General features: G+C 43.5%; 1 protein-coding gene across 2 annotated transcripts in view; it reads left to right on the plus strand.

The window, feature by feature from the left end:
• The window catches only part of MTHFD1 (methylenetetrahydrofolate dehydrogenase, cyclohydrolase and formyltetrahydrofolate synthetase 1), a gene marked incomplete at its 5' end in the record, with an annotated part of 58,646 nt that extends 32,634 nt beyond the window's left edge, over positions 1–26,012 (plus strand). The window contains 19 exons of one of the 2 annotated variants that reach the window (XM_079701231.1): positions 446–543; positions 717–890; positions 1,747–1,883; positions 3,425–3,471; positions 4,098–4,205; positions 4,348–4,422; positions 6,756–6,858; positions 8,751–8,827; positions 9,453–9,593; positions 11,144–11,212; positions 11,482–11,593; positions 11,688–11,827; positions 14,050–14,091; positions 16,947–17,047; positions 17,900–18,077; positions 20,377–20,484; positions 21,248–21,400; positions 24,321–24,414; positions 25,798–25,933. In XM_079701231.1, the coding sequence (XP_079557357.1) occupies positions 446–543; positions 717–890; positions 1,747–1,883; positions 3,425–3,471; positions 4,098–4,205; positions 4,348–4,422; positions 6,756–6,858; positions 8,751–8,827; positions 9,453–9,593; positions 11,144–11,212; positions 11,482–11,593; positions 11,688–11,827; positions 14,050–14,091; positions 16,947–17,047; positions 17,900–18,077; positions 20,377–20,484; positions 21,248–21,400; positions 24,321–24,410 (1,953 nt within the window). In that variant the 3' untranslated portion in view covers positions 24,411–24,414; positions 25,798–25,933. Of the gene's footprint in view, positions 1–445; positions 544–716; positions 891–1,746; positions 1,884–3,424; positions 3,472–4,097; positions 4,206–4,347; positions 4,423–6,755; positions 6,859–8,750; positions 8,828–9,452; positions 9,594–11,143; positions 11,213–11,481; positions 11,594–11,687; positions 11,828–14,049; positions 14,092–16,946; positions 17,048–17,899; positions 18,078–20,376; positions 20,485–21,247; positions 21,401–24,320; positions 24,415–25,797 lie in introns of both variants that reach the window. The other variant, XM_079701230.1, reaches the window with a different exon arrangement.
• Positions 26,013–27,204: the final 1,192 nt, after the last annotated feature.

Here is a 27,204-nt window from a genome sequence, read left to right on the forward strand (position 1 = left end):
TTCCAGGTACTGCATTTCTCCCGAAGTAGAAATGTCATAGAACCTACTCAGAATCTAAGCAAGGATGTGAATCTTCTGAAGAAAAAAAGGAAATGGAAGTAGAGAGAAGTAGAATCAGTCGTATTAATAGAGGGAAGTAGGGGTAGCATGATTCTGATTTACTCTGGAATGTGATAACTTAAGGGGAAAAAAGTGCGAGCAGCCTGGCTTCACTCAGTATGTTTTGGCTTCTTGCCGTTTGTAACACACACCAGCTGGTGGGGGTGAGGCGCGCAGCCCAGGGCATCCTGCTGCCTGTAGACTCCGGCCTCAAATTGAAGCATGTTAACAGGCGGATCCTGAAGCTGTTCATTTTGTGATTGAACTTGAGTCACCAGGACTAGGAACTGAGGTGGAGGCTAAAATCATCAGCTCTTCTCAGTTCCATTTGTGTCATTTTGTTTAGAGCACAGTAGAGAGTGCAAAGCATTTCCTGGAGAAATTTAAGCCAGGGAAGTGGATCATTCAGTATAACAAACTTAACCTGAAGACACCCGTGCCAAGGTAAAAAGAAGCTTTTGCTGTTTTCACACTGTGGATGGTGGGGTTTTAGCTGATGGATACCATGTTTATGTGTATGCCCCCTCCGAACGTGGTTGAGGTGGGTCATTACTAGGACGGCATTGATTGAGTCCCATGAATAAAGGTTGATACGTATTTTCTATATTTCTCCTAAGTGACATTGATATATCACGGTCTTGCAAGCCAAAACCCATTGGTAAGCTGGCTCGAGAAATTGGTCTGAGCTCTGAAGAGGTAGAATTGTATGGTGAAACCAAGGCCAAAGTCCTGCTGTCAGTACTGGAACGCCTGAAGCACCAGCCCGACGGGAAATACGTGGTGGTGACCGGGTATGGTTTTTGTCCATTTGCCAGTTGAATCTTAATATTAATCCTGATTATTATTACCAGGGGTTGCATTTGTGCTTAGCCATGTATACGTGGAGGTTCCTTTAATTTGGTTTTAGCTTTTTTTTTTTTTTTTTTTTTTTTGCGGTACGCTGGCCTCTCACTGTTGTGGCCTCTCCCGTTGTGGAGCACAGGCTCTGGACGCGCAGGCTCAGCGGCCATGGCTCACAGGCCCAGCCGCTCTGCGGCACGTGGGATCTTCCCGGACCGGGGCACGAACCCGTGTCCCCTGCGTCGGCAGGCAGACTCTCAACCACTGCGCCACCAGGGAAGCCCAGGTTTTAGCATTTTCATATGTATTTTATCTAATTTGATCCTTACAGCGACCCTGTGAGGAAGAGTAGATAACTCTATAGAGATGAGAAAATTTGTCAAGGTTATTCATCTAGTAGGTGGAAGAGTTTGAATCTTAAAATCTGATCTTCAGATGGAATTGCCTTTTTTTAACCCCAGATCATTAATTCTGTAGATCTGTTGAGCATTCATCTATTTTTTTGTTTGGCTGAGTTAAAAGCTAGTTTTTGACACTAAATTGAGAAATTAAAAGTATAGCAGTGTCTCTTACAAAGTAGAGTATATTTGCCCCTAACTGCCAGAAGAGCTAAAATGCAGAAGTCTTTTTTAATTTAAAACTGGGGGGAAGTTACAACTAAGACCCTTGGAAAAGATCCCTTTCATGTCTTTCATCTTTCTGGTTATTCAGATTAAGAGTCACTCTCTAGGATCAGAGCTGACTTCGTGATACACATGAATTTAATTTACATAAACGTAATTTTCCTATTTTGCTTTCATCTTGAAGAATAACTCCAACACCCCTGGGAGAGGGGAAAAGCACAACCACGATTGGGCTGGTGCAGGGCCTCAGTGCCCATCTCCATCAGAACGTCTTCGCGTGTGTGCGACAGCCTTCTCAGGGCCCCACCTTCGGAATAAAAGGTATTAGTGAGACCAGACCTGGGTGGCCAGAGGGCGCCTGCACCTCCTTCATTCCTCCTGGCCCACTTGGCCCATGAATGTTTGCGGGGTCTTCAGCTCATTTAGACACTAGGAACAGCTTCATCACCTCCCAGAAAAGCATCATGGTGCTTTTGGTGAAGGCTTTCATTGGATCACCCCAACTCCTGCTGTCACTGTCTGACACTGCACAGGGATTCCCTGGGATGGGTAATATGTAGCCAGGGGTGCTTTTATATGACCGATAGTCGACCCTCATAGTAACAGTAAAGGTAATCACAGCTGCTGATCACCATGCTGACTTTCTAGAGACAAAGACAAACCCTACAGATGTTTCACACAGGGAATAAGAAAAGCATATGCTTATTGAGTATAGGCTTCGTGCCAGGTTTTGTGCTAAGCAGTTTATGCCTATTACTTTATCTTCTAAGATGGTTAGTATTATCACCACTTAAAATAGCAGCAACTGGGATTCAGAGGTAGCTTGAATTCAAGGCAGTGTTATCAAGTACCAAGGTGAGTCCCCACGTCTACTTCAAGCTCTAAGATAATACCATCAACCCAGCGTTTCTTCTGATTAGATGAAAACACAACATCAATAACTGTACTTCACCTTCAGTTTTTGATACCAACAGTACTGCAGACATGTTCATTTAATTAAAATAAGTTCTCAGAGTTAGCTTCATCATTTGCTTGGCGATAGGGTATCATATCCTGCTTGTTCTAACAATTACTACAAATGTTGACACGGGGTACGCCTTTGTTCTTCTTCAGCCTATTGTTTTGATATAAGTGCGTTAACTCAGTTCTGCTTTTGAGCTTAATAACCCCCTTTTATTTCACAATGAGCCTTTTCCCCCTTATTGAACCCAGTATGCTCCTTTTCCTCTTATCACAAATTGCCCCGTTTTCATTGCGTGATCTCTGCCCCACAAAAAAAACCCACACAAAACCTCTACCTCAGATTGACATTTATCTCACTGTTAACCTGATAACCTGGACATTTTTAACTGGATTTTGGTTAGTAATCCAAATGGGCCAGCAAAAATCTAGCAGTTAAGCTGTTTTCTACCATATGTGTCCTATTTAGGAAGAATTGCAGTCTCTGTGTTTGTGTTGCTGTGTTTATTTTAAATATTCCTTTTTTAAAATGCCAGAATAGCATTTATGAGGGTAGGAAATTGAACAGGTTTGCCTTTATGTAACTGTAGGCTGGTTTTTTTTTAAACAAATGTTAGGAATCAAGGGGAACCTGTTTCTGAAGATAATGAAGAGGTATGTTATGTGTTTATGGTTTTGTCAGTGAGATTCAGATCTCAGTTGAGAGACTACTCAGGGTGAACAAGATCAAGCGGTTTAGTTTGGTCAAGAAAATTAGAAAGCACTTGATCAAATCTGTCAAAATGGTTGTAAAAAGTAAATAATATGCGGAGCAGTTACAAAAACCGATTTGCTTTCATTTGATTTGCAAGTCATGGTGAAACATGCTTAACATGAGTCTTCAACCTTGACCTCTCCTCCAGGTGGTGCTGCAGGCGGCGGCTACTCACAGGTCATTCCTATGGAAGAGGTAATGTGGTCTGGGATTTGGTTGGATCAGACCTTTTCTTATAGTTTTTCCTTCCTGGGATTAAAGTTTATTTTAGAGATCTTAGTAGGCAAATTACTTGTTTGCTCAACAGAAGCAGTACTTCAGAGAAAAACATCTTAATTTGCCAACTTTTAAACAGTTTACTTTTTTGACATGACAAGGACTTCAAAGCCTGGCTTGCAGTGAAAATAATAAGCAAGTGATTAAACGAAGCATGAGATAGGGAAGAACAAACATGAAGTGAATTAAAAGTAATAACCACAGAAGTGGGAGCAGCATATAGGCGTGGAGTTGGGTCGCTCCAGTGTACTTCTCGCTCACTGTTTAAAGGACGTGAGCGTGTTCTTACTAATCCAGTGTTGCTGTTGATCCCAGGAGTGTGGCGTTTATGATTATTGGCCATGTCTCTTAGGGAAAATCAGTGTTCCTTCTGAGGACAGGTAGCAGTTTGTTTTCAAGAGATAGCTGTGTTGGCGTTGTCCACTAGCTGTGCTGCCATCAGTTTTCCATTGGCTTTAACATAGGGACTGGTTTGGTTGCAATAGAATGAATGTGAAAAGATGCAGAGAAGTTGGAAGACTGATGTGGCTTCTACCCTTTTGTAGTTTAATCTCCACCTCACTGGTGACATCCATGCCATCACTGCGGCTAATAACCTTGTGGCTGCGGCCATCGATGCCCGGATGTTCCACGAACAGACCCAGACAGACAAGGTAGGCTGCTGAGACCCCCACAGGCACTTTCAAAAGGTTTGAAGCACTCGAATTAATGTTGGACCCTTGGGTACCAATAATGCGGGTAGCAAGACAGTGGCGTTCCTCTCTCTTAAAAGCCCTCTTCCTCCTTTTCTCTAAGGCTCTCTTTAATCGTTTGGTACCCTCAGTAAATGGAGTGAGAAAGTTCTCTGATATCCAAATCCGGAGGTTACGGGTAAGCTTTTCCGTTGTTCATTTTTGATATTGTGTGAAATTAGGTGATCGATAAGGAGGTTATAATCTCCTTAGAGTAGCCTATTTTGGACAAGTTCGTCCATAACCATAGTCATAAGGTTATGATATACATAAAAATGGGTGGCAGAGGTTGTTTCTCACTTATCTTTGAATTTTTAGTGGTTAGTCCCAGAGTCAATAGAGCACTGATGACCTGCTCTCAACTAAGAAGAAAGACACTTCTTTATAGCATGGATATAGGAGTCAGGATGCCAGCGTGGCAGCATAGCAGCTTCTAGAGTTTGAATACCTGCTCTTTGCAGCATCAGGGCCTTAAGCAAGAGTGGTTACTTCTGTATTTTATTTGAACTTCTATTACAAATATATAGTTATTAAACATACACTGTGCCATATGACCCAGAAATTCTACTCCTAGGTATTTACTCAAAAGAAATGCAAACTTGTATTCATATAGAAACAAAGTCTACAAACAACCTAAATATGCTTCTGTAATAAATGGATAAACAAACTGGTACATCCATACAGTAAAAAGGAATGAACTGTTGATACACACAACAACTTGAATGAATCTCAAAGGCATTATGTTGCTTGAAAGAAGCTAGCCGCAAATGGTTGCATACCGTATGCTTCCATTTATATGACGTTCTCAAAAGACAAAGCTATAGTGATGGAAAATAGATCAGTGGGTGCCAGGAGTTATGGGTCGGGGAAAGGTGTGGCTATAAAGGGGTAGCACAAGGGAATTTTCAAAATAAAATTCAAAATATATTCTTGTGTTACTTTTACATATGAAAGAAATGTTATATATCTGTAAATATTCTTTAGACTGCCTGACACATATAAGCGTTCAATAAATGGTATGTGCTACCTTGTTATCAATAGTAGTTACACTCATCTTATTTTTAATTTTTTGCAACTTTATATTTTAATGCTGTAAGAATAGTACACAAGCTCCAGATGCAGTAATGATTTACATTTTGCCCTACTTGCTTTACAGTCTGTCACTATTTATATATATGCATTTTTCTCTGGACTTGAGAAAAAGTGACTTTTACACAGTTTGATATTTTTTAGCTTCTCTTGTTCTCACACCCTACAAAAAATCCTTGCATAAGGTAAGTCAGCTATTACCTTGTTATGTAAAAGAATTGTGTTCTGCAAGGCAGCAAGTACTGTAGAAGAGCAGGCAACTTCTAATCTTACCTTTGCTGATGGAACTTTCTGTCAGGTGTGGGGAGGGGCTGGACTCAACGTTTAAATGATCCTTTAAAAAGCTCTAGGATTTGAGATCAAAGGACTTGTCCATGGCCACAGCACCCCTCACCAGGTTGGAACTAGAACGTTGATCTTCTGTTTCCTGGTCCCCAGGCATCCTCTCTTGTGCTGTGTTATCACGGTCTACCCACCAGGTACTCAGTCAAGAAGGGTTCTCAGCAGCAAATTCTCAGCTTAGTGACTGAGGGTTTTGCTGACTTCTGTAAACAATGTCACGTTCCAGGCTTGTGACGCTATTTGACAAGCCAGTGAGCACCAGCTCTGAAAACACACCTGAGGTTTTAAAACAAAGTCCTCGTAACACAGGAAGGGAACTATGGGAAGAGTAGGGTTTGCTGGGGCCACTCGGATCTACCATGAGTTAAGAGAAAAAGAGAGTACATTTTAAAGGCATTTTCCATTTCAGTATTTGACCATGGTACACGTAAGTAAATAAATTTCCAAGTTCTGTGAGGAGGAAGAAACAAACCCTTCTTGTGCCTTTTGGAATAGTAAGAAGGCAGTGAAAGGATAGTACTACTTAAAAAGCATGTACTGTGCTAGAGCAATGTCTGTTCTTTTCTTCTGCATTGAAAGGACTATTTATCCCTTTAAATATATTCAAAAGGTTAGCGTATTAGTTTTTTAAAAGGCATTAAAAGTGATTTACATTGATTTTTATTGATTGATGTTTGTTTTTGCCCTTCTAATTTTGCATTTGACTTGGGCTTCTCAACTGATTGAAAAAGCTTTTCCTTTCAATATGTTTGCATATGGTGAGTTAGGTACAACACTTTTTGGTCACTGTGTTTACATAGGGCTTCGGTTTAGGGAAATGCCTCTGGTGCTCAGTGATAGGGACAAACATGTTAATAATACCTTTGTAATGTGTGAATGGGAAATAAAGATTTAGCCAAAGGGGTCATAGTTTTCCCTTCTGAATTTAATATGGTTTATATTTCCCCTATCTGGAGATAGGGATAAAAAATTTTTTTTAAAAATAATATCTGCTTTTGTTTGGTTTGTTTTATTTTTGTTTTAATTTTCCTACCTCTCCAGAGACTAGGCATCGAAAAGACTGACCCTACCACACTGACAGATGAAGAGATAAACAGATTTGCAAGATTGGACATTGATCCAGAAACTATAACTTGGCAAAGAGGTACCAGAGCAGGGTGTACACCCCATTGGTTTGGTTATACTGCACGCCCCATGCCCTCCCTTAGAGTTGGTAAAATGGGAGGTCCATAGCTTGTATATTGGTATTTTCATGGTTAAGGCCTGACTAAGATGGCGACTCACTCGTTTTCCTGGCCACCTCCATCAATCTCCCTCCTTATTAGCTGTAATCAAACCTCCTTTTGTTCGGTTAGCTGGACATTTTTCTGGCTCTTCAGTGTTCATTGGCATGAGGAGGGTTTTAAGGAAGTTCATACATAAACCAAAAATAACATTTTGCAACTTTCATTTTATGCAGAAAGTTTTGGTGTCATTAAGTAGAGAAGAGATGTTTAATCACTTCTTAAATCAGGTTGCCCTTTATTCTTAGAACTCTTGTCTGGCATAAGTGACTTGATTTTTCTTGTATGTCTGGAGCTTGCCTACTCACTTTTACCTCATTTTCTTAAACTCTCTTGTAACAAAGTAGGTAGCCTTCAAGGTTTAAACATCCAGCAGATTGGTGAGTGAGTTGCCTGGTTTCACTGCCAGATGTTGCTTTTCTCTGTGTCAACTAGCATGGCTTAGAGTTTTATTTTGTACCAACAGTGTATGCATCTAAACTCTGTCACTGCTGAGAAGAAATTTTCATCTAGATGCACAGAATGCAGCTAACAGGCAATTTATTGACTGTTTTTGTGACTGTCATTGGCTCAGTAACTGTGCTAGCTAATGGCATTTTTAAGGCAACTCTCCTAATATCTAAAACCACACTGATATTTCTCTTCCTTTGCTTCAATAGCTTTAGACATATGGTATAATATTTTATGAGGAATAAGCTAAAGATCCATTTTGAAAATTTATTATCGCAATCATTTTTCCTTTGTTTTATATGTAATTCATGCTTTCTAAGAAAGTAGAAGCAGACAAGGGAAAACATGGATCATACCCACTGACTGGCTGTTTTATACACAGAAATTAGATGCAAGGAACTAGACACCATTTAAAAAAAAAAAAATAAGGATAAACTCCAACAACTCATTACATCCTTCACTTATCAAATGGGGTGGTGTGTGTGTTTCTCCAAGTGCTGCACAAGACACTGCTTTTAGTGTTTAAATTATTACAGTCTTTAAGGAAAATAATTTGGCATGTTATCAAGTACCTTGAAAGTGCCTCTCCTCTTTGACCCACCCTAAAAGAGTGTGAACTGGTTTGCTGCTGTTTTTCATTTTGTGTTTTGTTATTTTTGGTATGTCATACAAAAAACAAAATTGGGAATATACTAAAATGTTCACCGTAGTTAGACCTAGGAGGTGGGATTAAGATTAGTTAGTAGGTTAATCTTTGCCATGTTTTTAAGGGTATGCAATTGGAAAGATGTTCTGTCATCAGAATGGAAATTACTTCTTCTAGGTGTGCTAAAGGAAAGAGCAGGTCTGTTACCCAGCCTGCTTCAAAAGGCATTGCCTTTGCCCTGTGTTTATGGGCCTTGTGTGTCTCAGGGTTATGTAAGATCAGTGAGTCATCCCACAGGACAACATAAATCTCGGCCTTTTGAAAAACTGGCCTGCTCTGTTTTTTTGTGGAGTGTGGAATATGCTTTGAAACAGATTCCAGATTTCTAGTTAATTGTTTGAATTCTCTAGGAAGAATAAACCAAGCCACTCTACAGTCTTGTCTCTAATTCCTGCACATTAATGGTATGCAAACATCATTTCTAAACTTGGACCCATATTCTAGCTTTACCGTAAATTTTGAAATCAAATATTATAGTCATTAAGTTAGATTTGTTGCTTAAAATTCTGCTGGTTCCTTTGACTTTATGGTCCTTTTCCGTCTCTACTATATCTGCTGTATTTTCCCTCTCTACTGTATCTTCCTTTTCTACCGTAGTGCTGGATACCAATGACAGATTCCTGAGGAAGATCACAATTGGACAGGCTCCGACGGAGAAGGGGCACACACGGACGGTAACTGCCTGTTCCTTTCTAAGTAAATTAGCTCATGAGCACTAGATCCTTGCTGCTTCTATCCTCCTCCGTCCCCTCCTGATCAGCTGATACTGCCAGGTGGTATTCTGCCTTCTCCCTTGTAAAATGAGAGCGAGTAGGTGTGTGGTATTGAGCACTCCTGACAGGTTTTGCAGTAAATCCCATGTGTCACCTGTGTATTTTTCCCCCAGTATTTTTTCCTGGAGGTGGAGTGCCCCAAATGAATATCCTTGTACATGAATTGATTAAAATTGCTTCTTTTTTGTGGCCATTTTGCAGTATGTCTCTTCGGTGAAAGAGCTTCTGAGTTAGTCCCTTGTATGTTAGGGAAACCATGATCATATGATTACAAGCTGCCTTCACAGGGATTGTTGGTCCTACTAGAACATTTATCTGTAAAAATCGACTACTCAAGGTCTTAGAATAATTTATTACAAATTTTTGCTGTTGGAAGGTTATTTTCATTAAGTTCTTTTTGTACTGTTCTTTTATTCTGTCCTTTTAAGCTATTTGTTTAAGCCTGGGATGCAAACAAGGATTACTTTTGCAATCCACGCTTCTGTTTAACACAGTTTTCCCTGATGCGTCTTTTCCCTGCCAACAGGCCCAGTTTGATATCTCCGTGGCCAGTGAAATCATGGCAGTCCTGGCTCTCACCAGTTCTCTAGAAGACATGAGAGAGAGACTGAGCAAAATGGTGGTGGCATCCAGCAGGAAAGGGGAGCCCATTAGTGCAGAAGATCTGGTGGGTACCCAGGCACTCCAGACTTGGCAATCCATCTGTTTCTGTTGTCCCAGCATGTCTCAGCAGTTACCACTGACAAAAACTCTGGCGTACTTAAGATGCTGCAGTTAACTAATAAATTCATATGATCTTGCTACTTACTAGATAATTATGAAGTTTATAAAAAGTACTTCATAGTGAGTGATAGATGGTATGCTCCAATAATAGACCACGGGTGGTTTGAGCAATATCTTCAGCCTGTGAGTATTTCCAAGAGAGGGTGTCTGACTTCGGTTTCAGAGAGCATCAGGAGTCCATGTGAGGCCCTTAGAGCTGAGCTTTGAGTCACCCCCTGGACTCTCCCCATGACAGGCCTCCCTGCACAGAGGCCGCTCATCATGAGGCTCGGCACCATATCCACGCTGATGACCACATTGGGAACAGCTCAGCCAGTTCTTCTAATGATCCTGCTATACTCATTTTCCACATCAGGATTATTTCTGAACTATCTACATGGTATTATGGAGTTTGAAATGAGATAATCTGATAGATTACTTTTTTTTTTTTTTTTTTGGCTGCGTTGGGTCTTCGTAGCTGTGCGTGGGCTTTCTCTAGTTGGGGCGCGCGGGGGCTACTCTTCATTGCAGTGCGCGGGCTTCTCATTGCGGTGGCTGCTCTTGTTGCGGAGCACAGGCTCTAGAGCGCAGGCTCAGTAGTTGTGGCTCACGGGCTTAGTTGCTCTGTGACGTGGGATCTTCCCGGACCAGGAATCAAACCCGTATCCCCTGCATTGGCAGGCAGATTCCTAACCACTGCGCCATCAGGGAAGTCCCCTAGATTACTTTTTTAAAAGCCTGTTTGTGTTCACATACACCAAAATGGTTGGCCTATGATTAGCGGTCTGTCAGATGAATCTGGAAAAGGGGGGAAATATTAATTTCCTGTTTTCAACAGTTAATGTGTATAAGAACAGAAATTGTTTTAAATTTTTACACCAAGCCAGGAACTTAGAAACTCATTAAAACTGATATAAGTGGGATCCATAGCTTTATCTTACAGTGATACCGGTTTGTTCATCTGTGGTTGGATGGCTTAGAAAGAGGGACCTGATATATAAGAGTTGGTGTTGAACTCCTGGGTAAATTTTCAGTTTAAGGTACAGGAGACACATATTAAATCAGGTTTAGAGCCATTCTGCCCAGACACCAAAGTTACCTATAATTCAGTATTCTTAGGAAATAGCATTTCCATACCGTAAATGAGTCTAAAATGGATTCTCCACATCGATCAGCAACAGAGCTTCACTGAGATGCTTGTTTCCAGGGTTATGTATTTTTCCAGAATTTACATATGGATGTCATTTTCATTCTCTCTTCTCCCTTAAGATAATTGGCAACTTTATTGTATATCCTGAAAAATAAATAGACAAATGAATGGGTGGTCTAGTTTAGGTAACAGTACTCATTGGTCCAAGATGGCTAAAAAAGGAAGACCTAAGAATGTTGAATTTTGGCTTCAAAAGGTAGGTTTTTGGCTGGTGGGAAACAACCCTTCATGCCTTTGTTTTGCAGGGAGTGAGCGGGGCATTGACAGTACTCATGAAGGACGCCATCAAGCCCAATCTCATGCAGACATTAGAGGTGAGCAGAGTGACTCCTGCCTTCCTGGACTGGTTGTAAAGCAGATTGATCCTGGGGAGTCAGAGACCTTCTCTCCCTGGTCATCTCTTTCTTCCCATTCTTTCTCATAGTTGTGACTGGGACTTTACTGAAATCTGAAAGAGGCGGCTTCATACTTTCCCTTGGGAAGTCTTTTTCTTTTGGATTCCAGCTAATTTTGGTCCCCTTACCAAGTGGTCCCTTTTGAAGCAGGATGGGCAGCTTCGCTCATGATGTCTTGATTTCCACAGGGCACTCCAGTATTTGTTCATGCAGGACCATTTGCCAACATCGCACACGGGAATTCCTCCATCATTGCAGACCGGATTGCACTCAAGCTTGTTGGTCCCGAAGGGTTTGTAGGCGAGTGCTTTTGCAAAATCAGTGATAGACTGTTCTTTCTTTTAACATCAAGGGAGTTGGGATGGCATTTTTACAGTTGCTTTTCTCGTGACAGTGACTGAAGCAGGATTCGGAGCAGACATTGGAATGGAAAAGTTCTTTAACATCAAATGCCGGTATTCTGGTCTCCGCCCGCATGTGGTGGTGCTTGTTGCCACTGTCAGGGCTCTGAAAATGCACGGAGGTGGCCCCACGGTGAGGATCAGGAGTTGGAAGAGTCTGATTCTCAGAAACGTTCTGAAGGCTAAAGGGAAACTGGATGACTTGTGCCAGTTTCTTCATTAAGCTGCTCTTGTCCTCATGACTAATGGGTTGCCAGAAGCAGGGGATGTTCAGACGGCTCTTGTGCTGGCCGCCTTATCACTCCTAGGCAGTGCCAGCTCTTGGCATTTTAAGAGGGCCGAGGTTGTCTTCATGGCCTACCTTTCGGAGCAAAACACCTGATAATATCAAAACCCCTCCAAGGACATGTGCTTGGCTATATTTACAAAAAACTCCTTTATGTTCAGACTGTTCCTTTTCCCTCTAATGGTGATGCTGGCGGCCAGCCAACCAAACCATTTAGCTGAGATCGAGGTCAGCCCCTTATTGGGAGGTGGGTGCTGGGCAGGACCGCTAACAGCTTGGAGTCGGGGGAGAAGGAGCTCCAGACTGCCTCCAGGTGATGGGGAGAAACAGGTGAGCATGGTTTATCTTCAGCTCCGACCTGAACTTTGTGTTTTCCTGAATTCATACTGCTTAGAAATAGTACTTTCTGCTCTATTATTTTAACACTTTTTCTTCAGCACCTGCATGTGAAGACATGGTGCTCATTTTCAGAAATTAGTTGAAGTATTAAATTCCTGTCCTCCGGGATCTGGTCTAGTAACTTGATAAATAAGACCTCCCTCACCTACAGAAGAAAATCACTGTTTCTTAGTGTAGTGATCAGGGGTTTTCCTGTTACAGCAGTTCTCAAGCATGTTGGTCTCAGAACTTCCTTACACTCTTAAAAATTATTAAGGGCCTAAAAGAGCTTTGTTCAGGTGATATTTACTATATTAGAAATTAAATATTGACATAAATATTAACATAAATATCGTTTTTTTAAGTGAAAAGTGACTATATTTTCCAAAACAACATTTAGGCATTGTACGCTTTTCAGATCTCTTCAGTATCTGGCTTAATCAAAGACCGATGGATTCTCATCTTTGGCATTTGATCTGTTGTGATATCACATGTCACATAATCTTTGGAAAAGTCCATTGTATACTCAGGAAATAATGAGAGTGCAAAGAGCCATAATGTCTTAGAATTATGAAAATAGTCTTGAACTCTTGGACCCCATGAAAGGATTAGGTCCCCACTAAGGGGAGAGCCACTGCTGTCACAGCCCCAGCCCACCTCTGCAGTCGTACTGGTCCCCGAGGCGCTCCTCACCCAGGATGCCCCTCTGTGCCGGGCGTGCAGGACGGACTCCCTTTTCCTTCCTGATCATAACCAACATTTCTCTCTCTTGCCCCCCCTCACTCACCCTCACGCCTTTGCACCTCCTCTCCTGATCTCATGTCTGGAAAACTCTGGGGGCGCGTAAGCTGGCAGCACTGAGAGGAGAGCTTTGCGCACAGCTCTGCCGGGACCCTCGCCTGCTGCTCCTGTTACCTGCTGGAGCCACGTGCGGCCCGGACCGTGGGCTCAGGCCCCTGCCTCGTGCCCCGCCTCTCCGAGGCCCCTTTGGAGTTGGAGCACCATGGTGTCTCTGAGGAAAGGGAGCAGAGCAAGCTGAAGGCTTCTTAATCACTGTCCATTGCCCAGTGGGGTCCCCGGAACTGGCGCCTTCACCCCTGTTGCACTTCCCTGTGGATGTATCAGGGCTGACCCACCAGGTACCTCTGGAACAGTGAGCACTCACAGAGGAAGAAAATCCTTGTGTGTCGTTTCCCTCTGGTTCCTGTTGCTCACGTGCCCCATTCAGCCCCGCAAGGGAGTGGGCTGGCTCCATGGACCAGCTCACGGACCCGTCGCAGGGCGTCTGACTTCACGGCAGATGTCTCGGGGTGGCTTTTGCAGGGCTCACAGCTGCCTTGTTCTCTACACTCAGCTTTACCTCCACCCCCACTGCTGTGTGCTTCACTCGCTGGGGTTATTGCCCCTGCCAAGGACACATCCCTTCCCTCACCTGCCTTCATAGATTCATCCCTTCTTACCTCTTCAGTTCAGGCCACGAAGGTCTCCCACTCTGCTCAAAGCAGTCATTTTTGTTCTGTGCCGTAGTATTGGTCATAGCTCTAAATCCTTAGGGCAGAAAACAACCTTTTACTGCTGTGTATCCCCCAAGCATGCAGCTTCTGGCCTTTAACACATGGCAAAGCACTGTTTGAAGCTGAACTCTAATTGTAAGTAGAAAATGCCTCTGACTTTGCTTCTTTTCCTTCCAGGTTACTGCTGGACTTCCTCTGCCCAAGGCTTACATAGAGGAGGTAACTTCAGTCACTTCTAATTACTTGGCCTACAAAGCACCACATTCTGTTTTTTTTTTTTTTTTTTTTTTTTTTTTGCGGTACGCGGGCCTCTCACTGTTGTGGTCTCTCCCGCTGCGGAGCACAGGCTCCGGACGCGCAGGCCCAGCGGCCATGGCTCACGGGCCCAGCCGCTCCGCGGCACATGGGATCCTCCCAGACCGGGGCACGAACCCGCATCCCCTGCATCGGCAGGCGGACTCTCAACCACTGCGCCACCAGGGAGGCCCAGCACCACATTCTGAATCAGCATTTCTCAACCTGGCCCATTTAGAAATGACTGGGCTGTCGCTATGACCCAGGGTTGCTCTTGGGAGCAGGGTGTGCTAACAGGCCTGCAGTGTGCTGAAGAACTGTACTAAATGAAACAGGGAAGAAAATTCTCATAAAGCAATTGCCCGCATAGGATGTCAGTAAAACCGCTCCCCTAGACCAGTGGTTGGTTCTCAACCAGGAGCAATTCCCCCCATCCCAACCCTCACCCCAGGACACTTCGCAATGTCTAGAGACATTTTTTTTTTTTTTTTTTTTTTGCTGTACGCGGGCCTCTCACTGCCGTGGCCTCTCCCGTTACGGAGCACAGGCTCCGGACACACAGGCTCCATGGCCATGGCTCGCGGGCCCAGCCGCTCCGCGGCATGTGGGATCTTCCAGGATCGGGGCACGAACCCGCGTCCCCTGCATCGGCAGGCGGACTCTCAACCACTGCGCCACCAGGGAATCCCTAGAGACATTTTTGATTGTTGCAACCTGAGGTGGGGAGTGCTACTGGCATTCAGTGGGTAGAGGCCAGGGATGCTACAATGCATAGGACACTCTCCACCATAAAGAAATATTCAGCCCAAAATGTCAGTAGTGCTGAGATTGAGAAACCCTGCACTAATCTCATGGAAGCTTCCTTTTCTTCCCTGCATTAGCTCGTTGATTCTCAAATGCCGTTCATATCAGAAGCAAGTAGGGGCCTTTTTTGAAATGCTTTTTCCTCTGCAGACTTAAATCCATATTAAGGGGCCCAGATAGGGTCAGCATCCTGGTTATTTTTCTAGGCAGTTTTCATAAACTGATTTGGTTTATGGCATTAACAAGGAGCTCAAGGAATTGTGAGCTCAAACCTTTTCATATTTATATCGGTAACCATCAAAGAAACATCTCTAGCACCAGTTTGGGGTTATCATGTGAGAGATTAGGCCCCCAAATGAGATGGTAAGTTCGGCTGCTATCACTGTTGATTCAAGTTTTCTGCCTTTTTTGGAGGCTTTTAAATTGTCAGGCAGTACAGGGTCACTTTTCAGCCCCCAAATGAAGTAATTCAAACGCAGCTAGCAAAGAATTGCTGGTGCCTTCAGTTTGCCTGTCTTCTGAGTTATGATTTGCCTTTTATGGTCATTTGTCTGATTCATGCGTAGGAGGGGAATTCACAGTTCTGGCCCTCCTGCCACCCAGCAGCCTTTCCTGCATCTAATTAGAGCAACTGCCCCTCACTGGCCCAGCTGGTGTCTTCATTTAAGAAATTCTACTTATTTAAAACTATTCTCAATCAATCTTACGTATTAATTGGTTTTCATGTGACTAGAGGTAAGGAATTAGCTGTGCTCTTTAGAATGTCAACTAAATTCTAATCTCAGTTTTCAGTTATTAAAGGGGGAAAAAGCATAAATCATGTTTATAATTATCTCAGTTGTTTTCTATATCTTACCTTTTTTCTGCTGTTTTATGGAATCCACAAACCAAGCGCTATTACTGCTGGGTTTTACTCATGATCTAGTGTATTTATTTTTATATAAGACTATGATATTTTCATTTTTAAAATACTTTATTTTAAGCTTATATATTAATATACCCTTTGTAAAAAAAAATTAAATAATACAAGAATATAATATATATATGATTTGAGTCCCCTGTTAACAGTTGGTGCGTATATCTCAACATTTAAAAAAATTCCATGAATATGCACATGTATTTTTGTATTTGTCCAACAATGGGATTAATTAATCTCTTCATAGTTTTGCCATCTCAGTACATCTTCGAGAGGTTCCATGCTAATACAGATTTTCTCACTTTTCATAACATGTACCTGATACATATTTATCGAGTGTGTATATCATGATTCACTGGCTCAGTCCCCTACTGAAGGAGCTTTGTGTTGTTTGCAGTTTTCCCATGCTGCAAGCAGTGCTCCAGGAAGCATATTTTAAAATATTTTAAAATGTGTTTCCTTAATTACTTTCCTTTAAATTTCATAGTATTTGGTTCTTAAAAATGGTATTTATCTCATTTCTGACACAAGAAGGTTTATGGTTCTAACACAACATTGTAAAGCAACTGTATACCAATAAAAAAAAAAAAAAAAGGTTTGTGGTTGAGTTCATCACTGATGAAAGCATCACTGATGACTCCATGTTTTCTGACAAATGCCACACACTATGTGTGCTAGGCCCTGTCTTCTGATGGCAGGGTCTGTGCCATGCTGAACAGAGTCGGTTTGTACTGCTGTACCATATAAATACATACAATCTATAAAACAGGGGTCGTAAATATAATTTATTTAAAGGCAGCTGATTCTGTTTAAACAGCAAATAAGCTATTAAGATACAGAACGATGAGGGCAGATGCACCAGCAAATCTCACCCTTTCAGGGCAGCCAGGACAGCAGCACAGCTCACTCTAGGGCTGCAGGCTCCAGCGTGTCTCTGTTGGCTTGTCCTGCCAGTGAGTGGCTTCTGGGTCAAGGAGACAGTTTCTCTTTTAAGAAGAACCTGCAACTGTTTTCAGTTCTGCTCTCTGACCTCACAGACCTTCCACTGTTGTTTCTGCAGAACCTGGAGCTGGTTGAAAAAGGCTTCAATAACTTGAAGAAACAAATTGAAAATGCCAGGATGTTTGGAGTTCCAGTGGTAGTGGCCGTGAACGCCTTCAAGTAAGTATAAAGTGTAAGAGTCCAGGGGGACTGTGGAAAACGGCCAGCAAACATCTCCTGGTGCTGATTGTGCAGCCCAGCTTTTATCTTTGTTCTCTTCAGTTACTGCTGTTGGTTATTAAGCCTGTGCTTTGGGAGCTGTTGATGAGAGCCTGCCATATGACAGGCACCGCGTATGTCACAGGGGACTCATCACCTCACTTGCTGAGGGTCCAGAGTCAGATTTGGCTCCTCTGGGTGCCCTTCTCCACCAGGTGAAGTGGGTAACACACAGGCCAGAAGTTAACCGTTCTTTTTGGTCTTTAAAGGCCTTTTGTGCTAAGAGACGGTCATAGCCCTACACAGTTCCATTAGTTCACCAGGTCTGGTAGGATATTGTCTTGACAATTTGTTAAACGTATTGAGCTGGAAGTGTTCCTGTAAGAGAACTTGTGTGGGTTGTTTAGTTATCGTAATGCTGGTTTTGGTCTTGTTCTGATGGTCTAACCACAGCAAAATAGGAAGCAGCATTTTTGAAAAGCTAGTATTTATCGATTCCTTATGATGTGCCTAGAATGTTTTAAGTACTTTGCATGTATTTACCGTCTAAGCCTCATAACATCCCAATGAAATAAGTGCTGTGATTATGCCCATTTTACCCATGTGGACACCAAGGCACATAAAGTTTAAGTAACTGGCTGAAAGTCACCCAGCTAGTAAATTGTGGAGCCAGGGTTCAAACCCAGGCAGTATTACTTGATTAGTGTCTGTTTATCAGTGGGTAATTCACATGGGTTTTAATGGCAAAAACGTGACAGATTCTGTCCTCTCCAGCCATCGTCAATGCTTTAACATGAAGCACTGCCTTTACAGGACAGATACGGAGGCGGAGCTGGACCTCATCACCCGCCTCGCCAAAGAACATGGGGCTTTTGATGCTGTGAAGTGCACTCACTGGGCAGAAGGAGGCAAGGGTGCCCTGGTGCTGGCTCAGGCCGTCCAGAGGGCAGCTCAGGCACCCAGCAGCTTCCAGCTCCTCTATGACCTCAAGGTGGGCTACCTGCTGTATGCAAAAAAACAAAAAGCACAATGCAGTTTCTGTGTGGCTGCTTCTGCTTAGAGCCTATGTTTAGCAGCTTCATCCTGTGGGTTTGATTCCCCTGTAGGTGAGTTACACGACCACAGCCTGGACTCTCAACTCCAGACAGCTTTCTTACCAACGCACGTTGCTGCTTACGGGCAGAGGAGGGCGTCCAGGCAAGAACATCCCGGGAGGTTGGCTCACATCCTAACTTTGAAAAGACTCACAGTACAGTCCCTTTGCTGGCAGGAGAGAGGGTTACATATAGAAGCAAGAGTCATGGCAAATTGGCAAGGGGCTACATCAAACTCAGAAACATTTTCCCCAATATAGGGGAAAGCAGTGTGGTCCGAAGTGCACTTCCTGGTACGGACGCTGCCTCAAGTTCAGAGAAGCACTCAGGTGCAAAACCAAAGCACCTTGGCAGGCTTCAGCATTCTTTCCACCACTGAGTAAATTACGGTACATCTGGCTCAGGCAGAAGCACTGCTTATTCTGGGATGCAGTAAAGACAGTTCACAAAAGTGTTGTTATTATAGCGTTGTATTTTGTTTTCAGTTCTCTGTGTATTTCAGGTTGTGATTAGACATTAGTAGTATGCCCACGATAATTGGAAACTGTTAGGAACATGAAATGAATGTTGAAGCTAGTTCTGCTTGTATTATCTAGGCTGCTTTTTGGCTTGGTTTTTAGAAGATAATCATAAACTTTCAAAAATAGCCATAAAAAGGTACACGGAAGAAACCCTATTACTCTTGAATTTTAACAATCTCTTGTTTTCTTTGGCCCTTGCATGTATAATACTCTTATATCTTAGTTACAATTAATTAACATTCTCCTACTGACATGGACATTTTCCTGTTGAGCTTTAGTTTTATAGACTGGTTTGAAAACCTGTTCAACCAACCATCTTTTTAGGAAATGCCCTAAACACAAGTTTGCAACAAACACAAAGCATTTACAGGCACCCTTTCTAAGCCCCCATCCACAGTACCTGAATTAGGAAACCCAGTCCTTGAAGGCAAGCAGGAGGCCTGAAGAAGTGGGGTAATGAGGACTTTATAACCCATTTCTACTTGGAACTTTTCTCTGTTCTGACAAACAGGAGGCTGCCACTTTTTCTCTTAAGCATCTGTTGGTCTTAAATCACTCCTCAACGAAAGTACTTTTGCTTCAGAAGTCCTGAATATGTCTTGGCATTTATAGAGCTCCAATTATAAGAGGCATATGAAAGTAGTTCCTATTGGATCTTTATAAAGCTGTAATTGAATAGACAATTATATTTATTTATATCCATATACAAAGCCCCTTCATAAATGATCACTGTTTAGTTCAAAAGAAAATGTTTATTTTCATTATTTAAGATAATTATTTCTTTCACAAAACAAAACTCAGTATTCTCTTAGCCTTAGTTGCTAGGGACCATAGAGTCTGATATTGCCTAATTTCAGTGATTTGCTCACCCAGGTTACCTGTGAGTAGCTGTCCTTCCCATTTCCTTCGGGTAGTTTCTCCCTGTGCTGTTTACTCTGAATCCTAGTGCCTTGAGCTAGGCTGCAGCAGCATTTAAGAGGCCAAGCCCCACATCCGAAAGCTTTGCCCTGGAGCAAGCAGCCCTGGGCTTCCTTGTTAGACCTAGAGGTCACTGGTTGGACCACTGGCCTCCCTCTGCTGCACTGTTTGCACAGGTGCCATGGAAAGCATATCCTTTCCCACCATACCCATTGCATGTTGATTGTGTAAGTCACTAGGTTGTTTAAATATGTAGATGATCTTGTTTTTATAACTATTTCTAAGTAACAGCGATTAACGATCGGTATGTTGTGTTAAAGATAGCATCTGCCTCTCCTGTACACACCAGGGGTTCTGTGAATGGATATCAGTTGCCTTAGTTCATAAACAGTATCCCAGGTCTGCTTTGACAGGAGACTGATCTTCGTTATTGGAGCATTATATTTTATTTATGAAGAAATAGTTATTCTTGAGTAGTGAGCAGTATTGTTTATGATAGTGAGGTCTTAAATACACACACACACACACAGTAATTTTACACCTGTGAGACATTTTCCACGTATAAAATCTGGGGCTTGGTAGTAAAAAAAAAAAAAGTTCTAATCCAATAAACCTCAAACTATTTGCCTATTTGTGTATGTGTATAAAAACTTCTCTGGCCCTTTTGGGGACTCTGACCTGGAACATGGCTGTAAGTAAAGGTTCGTGTCCTCATGGGTGTCTAGTCATGGTCTCCCCTCTCTTTCCTGTCTGTTAGCTCCCAGTTGAGGATAAAATCAGGATCATTGCACAGAAGATCTATGGGGCAGATGACATTGAATTGCTCCCCGAAGCACAGCACAAAGCTGAAGTCTATACAAAGCAGGTAGATGTTTGGTTGGTTCTTTCAGCTCTTTATCCAGCAGGCCTTGGGGTCAGAATACCTGCATTCTTCCAGCCCACCAGGCATTGCTTCCCTCCTCTGGGCGGCAGCCTTCTCCCCTCTTAAATACTGAGCGTGGATTAGGTGGTCCGGTCCCAAGTTCTTTATCTACCCAGAGGTGGTATGTGAGTGTGGGAAAGCCATGAGGAAATATGGGGTGTCTTTATTGAGAGCCTTTAGTCGTACCTTCATGTCTGCTCCAAGCTATCGTTTTTTGTTTGTTTGTTTGTTTTGTTTTGCGGTACATGGGCCTCTCACTGTTGTGGTCTCTCCCATTGCGGAGCACAGGCTCCGGACGCGCAGGCTCAGCGGCCATGGCTCACGGGCCCAGCCGCTCCGCGGCATGTGGGATCTTCCCGGACCGGGGCGCGAACCCGTGTCCCCTGCATCGGCAGGAGGACTCCCAACCACTGCGCCACCAGGGAAGCCCCAAGCTATCGTTTTTAATTGGTTATATAAATGAAAGTGAAATATTCACTTGTGGGATATGGTTGTGAGTGCTTACCTCCTTCACCCAACAAAGTTTTTTGTTTTTTTTTAAATCAAGAATAACTAAGCTGGAGGAGGGCAGTGATGTAGAGATGTATGTAAAGGGAGTTGGATGTTTCAAATAAATTGCAGAAGCCATATCAGCACAGTGCCCGGATGTTCTTCGTTGCGTTGCCAGCCTTTCATTTGTCCCACTTCTGTTCCTGTCTTTCCCCAGGGCTTTGGGAATCTGCCCATCTGCATGGCCAAGACACACTTGTCCTTGTCTCACAACCCAGAGCAAAAAGGCGTGCCCACGGGCTTTGTCCTCCCCATTCGCGACATCCGCGCCAGCGTTGGGGCTGGCTTTCTGTACCCCCTGGTGGGAACGGTGAGTGAGTGCTGCAAGCAGAGCGCGTTGCTTGTTCACCCGTGCTTCTTAAATTGATTACTGAAGCCATCACGCAAATGCCGAATTAGCAGAGTTCATTGCTGAGGAGAAAGCTGGAGTTGGGCCCGTTACGATGAATCGTCTTGCTATGGACCATCTTGGTCTCAGTTCAAGGATGATGCTATGACTGCTTGTACTGAATAATAATTCTGTTTCCCAGTGGCAGTATGACCTTGACTGAATCCAGGATGGGCCTGATTCATAGGCTGTGGTGGTGCTTATATATAATCACAACTGACTTTTTTGGGCACCTTTCACAGACTGACTCGGTCCTCCCAACAGCCCTTTTGAGGCTCTGCACCTCCCAGTTCTTCTTGACAGGCCTGGAGCTTATGCCTGAAATTCAGGGAATGCATCATTTTTGAGTAAAGAATTTCCCCCTTAAAATGTGAGTGAACCCTGTAGATATGAAAGGTGAGGGGGTTTATTTACACTTTGAGATGATTTGATTATCAAATCTTATCTTACAGGTTTCATGCATGTTTAAGGAGGAAAATTACTAATAGGGAGGTAGAGGAAAGCTTAAGGACATACTTGCAGTTTGGACTAACTTTGTCCCAGAGTCTGCATTGATCCTGTGCCCAGGTTCCCCCACAGATCCGCCCAGTATCCTACATCTGCAGATTGTTCTTACTGCAATACAGGATCGAAATAGTAAACTAAGCCAATACACAAGTAAAAGAAACCGATTGACCTCCTTTTGGAGCTTCTTTCAGTATAGTAAGAAAGCAGTAGGAGGTGATATGATAGTTGAAAGTACAGAACATTAAAACTGAATCCACTTTCACCCCAGCTGCTTTTGGCCTTGGTCAGGTTATTAAAGGTGTGAGCCCTGCTCTTGTCAGCTCTCTGTGGGGCAGCATCATGCGTCACAGTGGTGGTCAGACAGGGCGTGTGCACCAGTGCCCCTCAGCCCCTCCCTCCAGAGGCACGAGGCGTGCGTCGCTCTGCTCCGAGGTTCATCAGTGCCTGGGGTTTGTAGAAATTCCCTTTCAGTAGGAACGTTAAACCATTTCCCCAGCACCTTGAATATTGCAGAATGTGTGTTTCCAGAGAAATTGTCAGAACCTGGTAGCTGAAGGAGCAGTATTGTCGCTGCTACTTTGATGTGTGGGTGCAGAGGGGTGGCTGTAGAGACGAAGGCAAAGCTGAAAGTGTCAGGCTGGGACTTTCTCATCCAGAACAGACTCTCACCTTAGAAGCCCATCTGGACCAAGACATTTCCGCACATAATCTAGACACCTTAACAGTTACTGTTCTTCAGGGTTTCTGATTGCTGTTGGGGCCTGAACAGGGTTCAGAGGACTTGAGCATTTTATGTACTAATTCAAGGTGTGGTGGCTTCTTTTTGGAGTTTTATATCTAAGTTCCTATATGTATGTATACATACTCTTTTCATTTAAAAAAATTTTCTGATTATCAACATGACCAATGTTTAAGGGGAAAAAAGTCCTCTTTGGGAAAGAGTAGTACTGATAATTCTACTAATCGCTATTTTGGGGATTATCTTCAGAATTTTCTGCCCATGTGCGTGTCTACATCAGTGGGCACCTGTCCTTCATCTTTTTTTTTTTTTTTTTGGGGCTGCGTTGGGTCTTCGTTTCTGTGCGAGGGCTTTCTCTGGTTGCGGCAAGCGGGTGCCACTCTTCATCGCGGTGCGCGGGCCTCTCACTATCGTGGCCTCTCTTGTTGCAGAGCACAGGCTCCAGATGTGCAGGCTCAGTAGTTGTGGCTCACGGGCCTAGTTGCTCCGCGGCATGTGGGATCTTCCCAGACCAGGGCTTGAACCCGTGTCCCCTGCGTTGACAGGCAGATTCCCAACCACTGCGCCACCAGGAAAGCCCTGTCCTTCATCTTTAGTATCATCTTCAGGCTCTTAGGCTAGGGCGGAGGACCAGTCCCTTCCTTTTTCCTCCTTGTCCCCACACTCAGCAGTCGCGTATCTCTTACAGAATGTGAGAACAGAGACCGATGTCAGCTACCTGTAGTACGTTCTAGGAAGTATTGATTGGCACTCAGATGTCAGAACCAGGTTTTTTAAAGTATAAGTGTTTTGTGTTATGTAAGGTGACTCATCCTTTTCTATGACATTTTTATAGTTAAGTTGTAGAAGTTCCACTTTAACTCTTTTCCTGTCTAGATCTGATTTGAAACTTGTATGTATGTATTCATTATAAAGGACATTGTTTCAGGTTAAAAATGTACTGAGTTTTCCACTTACAAGTCTTACAGATTTATATCTAAGTAGATGTTTGTCAAAGCCAACTCTTTAGAAAAAGAAGCAAGTGTAAATAAAATCCATGAGCATTGCAAGTTCAGGTTTAGAAGGCCAAATTGGACCAGTAAGAACAGTGATTGTAAAACCATCTAGATTAGGTACAGAAATGTCTTGGCCCAAGTTAAAGGATACTGATTCCTAATGTTGTGTTGCTGAAGCAAAAATAATATGGGTATCTACACAAGACTCATTAAAACAAAATTAAACAGCAGACAAGCCCTGCACCTCATTTTGATTTTGTGATGTGAGGACCGAGGGGGTGAATAACTGACTCCTCAGCACCCCCAGCACCTGCCATTGTGGGACGAAGGTGGAGGCACCTCCTCAGCCTCTTGTTGCACCAGTCTGTGTGGGAGCCCATGAGGAAGCCTGGTGTTTGGTTTGCTGGAGGACTCGAGGGTTTCTCTCTAAGATCATAACAGGATCAGTGACTTGGTTTTTAATATGTAACATGAAGCGTGCCATTTTATGGTTAACTATAAAATAATACTCTGTCTTTGTGCCTTGAGCTTTCTAGCTGAAGGGAAGGTGAAAAAAAACATCATATTAAGTTTGTTTTTAATGCTATTTTGCATCTCCTAGATGAGCACCATGCCTGGACTCCCTACCCGGCCCTGTTTCTATGATATTGATTTGGACCCTGAAACTGAGCAGGTGAATGGGCTGTTCTAAACAGGTAAGTTGTTTCTGGTGAAAGTTCTGCTTTTTTCCTTATGAGGCATGTTTATGAATTATAGGACTCCAGCTAAAGCTATGAAAGCGCAAATTCAGTGCTTTCAAAAGTTTTCTTTCCAGACATCAGTGACAGGAGAGGGGGCAGTAGTGAGGGTTGGCAGTAACCAATGAATGAAATACTTATATTTCAACATTTTTGGAAGAAGAGCAGGGTTCATCACAGTTTGTCAGTGTAGGGTGGAAAGGTGCCATCCAGTGAACTAAGGAGGGACCCCAGTGTAGGTTAGACCTCCTCTGTGGAGCCCCAGGAGGCTCCGGGCTTGGAGCTGATGGCACATTGGAGGGCAGGAGCAGCTGAAGGTCTGTATACTCTGAATAGACAGTTGGCACACAAGAGTGAGTAAATGTCCCAGAAAGTAGAAAAGAGAAGGAAGCAGGACCAGTCCAGGAGTTCTTGGGTCTTAAGTGAAGGGCCCCCAAGGACTCATCACAATGAATGAGCCACCCCTGGACATATCCAAGTGAAATTTCAGAAACATCAAAGAGGAAAATCCTAAAAATCCTCTCCAAAGAAGAAGAAATGGCTTGCCTATGAAAAAAAAAAATGAGAATTAGCCTGAACCCCTGTCTTCTTAGCAGTAAAAGGCTCCTAGACAGTGGAGGAATGCCCTCCAAGTCTACGGGGAAAGATGACTTTCCACCTGTATTTACACCCACCAAATCTATTCAGAGGTTTTCAGACACGCACAGTTTGGCACCCCGACGCCTCTTCCTAGGAAGGGATTTAGCAGTGTACTGCAGCACAGCGAAGACCAAACAAAGAAAAGGGAGACCCGGTTTTCAGGAAAACAAAGCCTGGTCTGGACTGTAAAGAAGGGGAGTCCTGACAACTGCAGGTGACCCAGAGTTACAAATCCCACATGGAACAGGAGGAGGGAGGAATTGAGAAAGAGTAGAGAGAGCTAGAAAGACAAGGGTGTCAAAAGGGTAATTATGCAAAAGAAAAGCTCTAACATTGTTTAAGAATGTAAAGGTCCAGGTGGAAGCAAACCGTGGCCATCATCTGGGCAACTGTAAGGGTGGTTGCTCATAGAAGCACCTCTGCTTACACAGCAGAGACCGTGTGCTAGATGCTGGGGGAGCACACAGAAATGTCATCCTGGCTCATGCTTGGTCTGCCCTTGAACAGTATTCACACAGCCATAATGTAAATGCTGTGCATTGTCTTCAAGTCTATGGACAGACCCCAGAAGAGCTGGCAGTGGGACGGGAGGTAAATGTTGACAACTTTGACAGTGAGAGAGGGTGATGGTGCTGTGTGGAAGGGAAGAGGAGATGTTTCAGCGCTTAGAGAAAACTATTTCATGTTTCATTTTCCTTCCAGATTGTCCATCTTCAAGAAGCAACTTTGAAAGTTTGGCCAGTGTTTATTCGGGCCTCCTATCAGGAAGTGTGTGGAAGTTGAGAGAAGTCAGTCCTGGCCCCAGAGATTTTCTGAAAAATAAGTAGTGGGAGTTTCCCCAGAAGCCTTTCTTCAGTATTAATTCCCACCATCGTGTATAAGTCAACACAAATCATTCATGCACATGCCTCATTACTTTACTGAATCCCTAGAATAAAAGTAAATAATTTTGCAATCTTGGTGTTCAAATATAAATTGTAGCATTAACAGACTGCTGCCCTAGCTCTCTTGTCCTGTGTGATCCGGGAGACCCCTGGGACTGAAGAAGCAAGTTGTAGTGTGTACTATGTGATACATTGTGTTTAAAGGGGGAAAGGTGCATGGCTTGTGTGTTTCTGGGAGGACAGGAGGCCTCCTGAGAGGGCTGAGGGAGAAGTAGAGTCTGGAGGACGTGCCTTTTTGTCATATACTTTTCTGTATTCTTTTTTTTTTTTATGCCGAGAAAGTATTGCTTACACAGGTTTTTGTCCTGAATTTCCTTAGAATTCCCGTTTCTGTCACAGCTTTAGCACCATTTTTTAAAAATTTATTTTATTTATATTTATTTTTGGCTGCATTGGGTCTCCGTTGCTGCGTGCGGGCTTTCTCTAGTGGCGGAGAGCAGGGGCTGCTGTTCGTTGCGGTGCACGGGCTTCTCACTGCGATGGCTTCTCTTGTTGCAGAGCACGGGCTCTAGGCAAGCGGGCTTCAGTAGTTGTGGCTCTCAGGCTGTAGAGCGCAGGCTTAGTAGTTGTGACACACGGGCTTAGTTGCTCCGCAGCGTGTGGGATCTTCCCGGGCCAGGGCTCGAACCTGTGTCCCATGCATTGGCAGACAGATTCTTAACCACTGTGCCACCAGGGAAGCCCAGCACCATTTATTTTTAATAAGTCCTCAGGAAGGATGGTCATACAACATTAACTGTAGGGTAGCTCTTTCTGCTCTGTTGGTTCAGCACATATTTATTGAGCTTCTACCCTGTGCCTGAGTTCTCTCTCCCTCCCTACAGGATGTTTTTTCCCTCACATGTTTTCCCTTCTCTTCTTGTTCTTTATCTTCTATCTCTGTTCTTCCTCTCCCATCTTTCCTCCCTTTCCCCCTTTTTCTTCCTGCATTGGATCCTTCCAGAAGATGTTGCATCCCCACCGGTGCCAGTGCTAAAAGACTGCTAGCATGGGCAGGGCAGTGTTTTTCCTGGTGTCCTTGGTTTTATTATTTTTAATCCCCTAGGTGTGATTGTAATAGTGTCGGTTTTGCAGTTTAAAGAAATGATGACAGTGCTTCGGAGGGCATATGGCAAAGGGGCCATGGGCACGGACCCCCAGCCCCACCATGCTTTGTATACTGCCT

The sequence above is a fragment of the Hyperoodon ampullatus genome (genome assembly GCF_949752795.1).
Source record: "Hyperoodon ampullatus genome assembly, chromosome: 3".
Lineage (NCBI taxonomy): Eukaryota > Metazoa > Chordata > Mammalia > Artiodactyla > Ziphiidae > Hyperoodon > Hyperoodon ampullatus.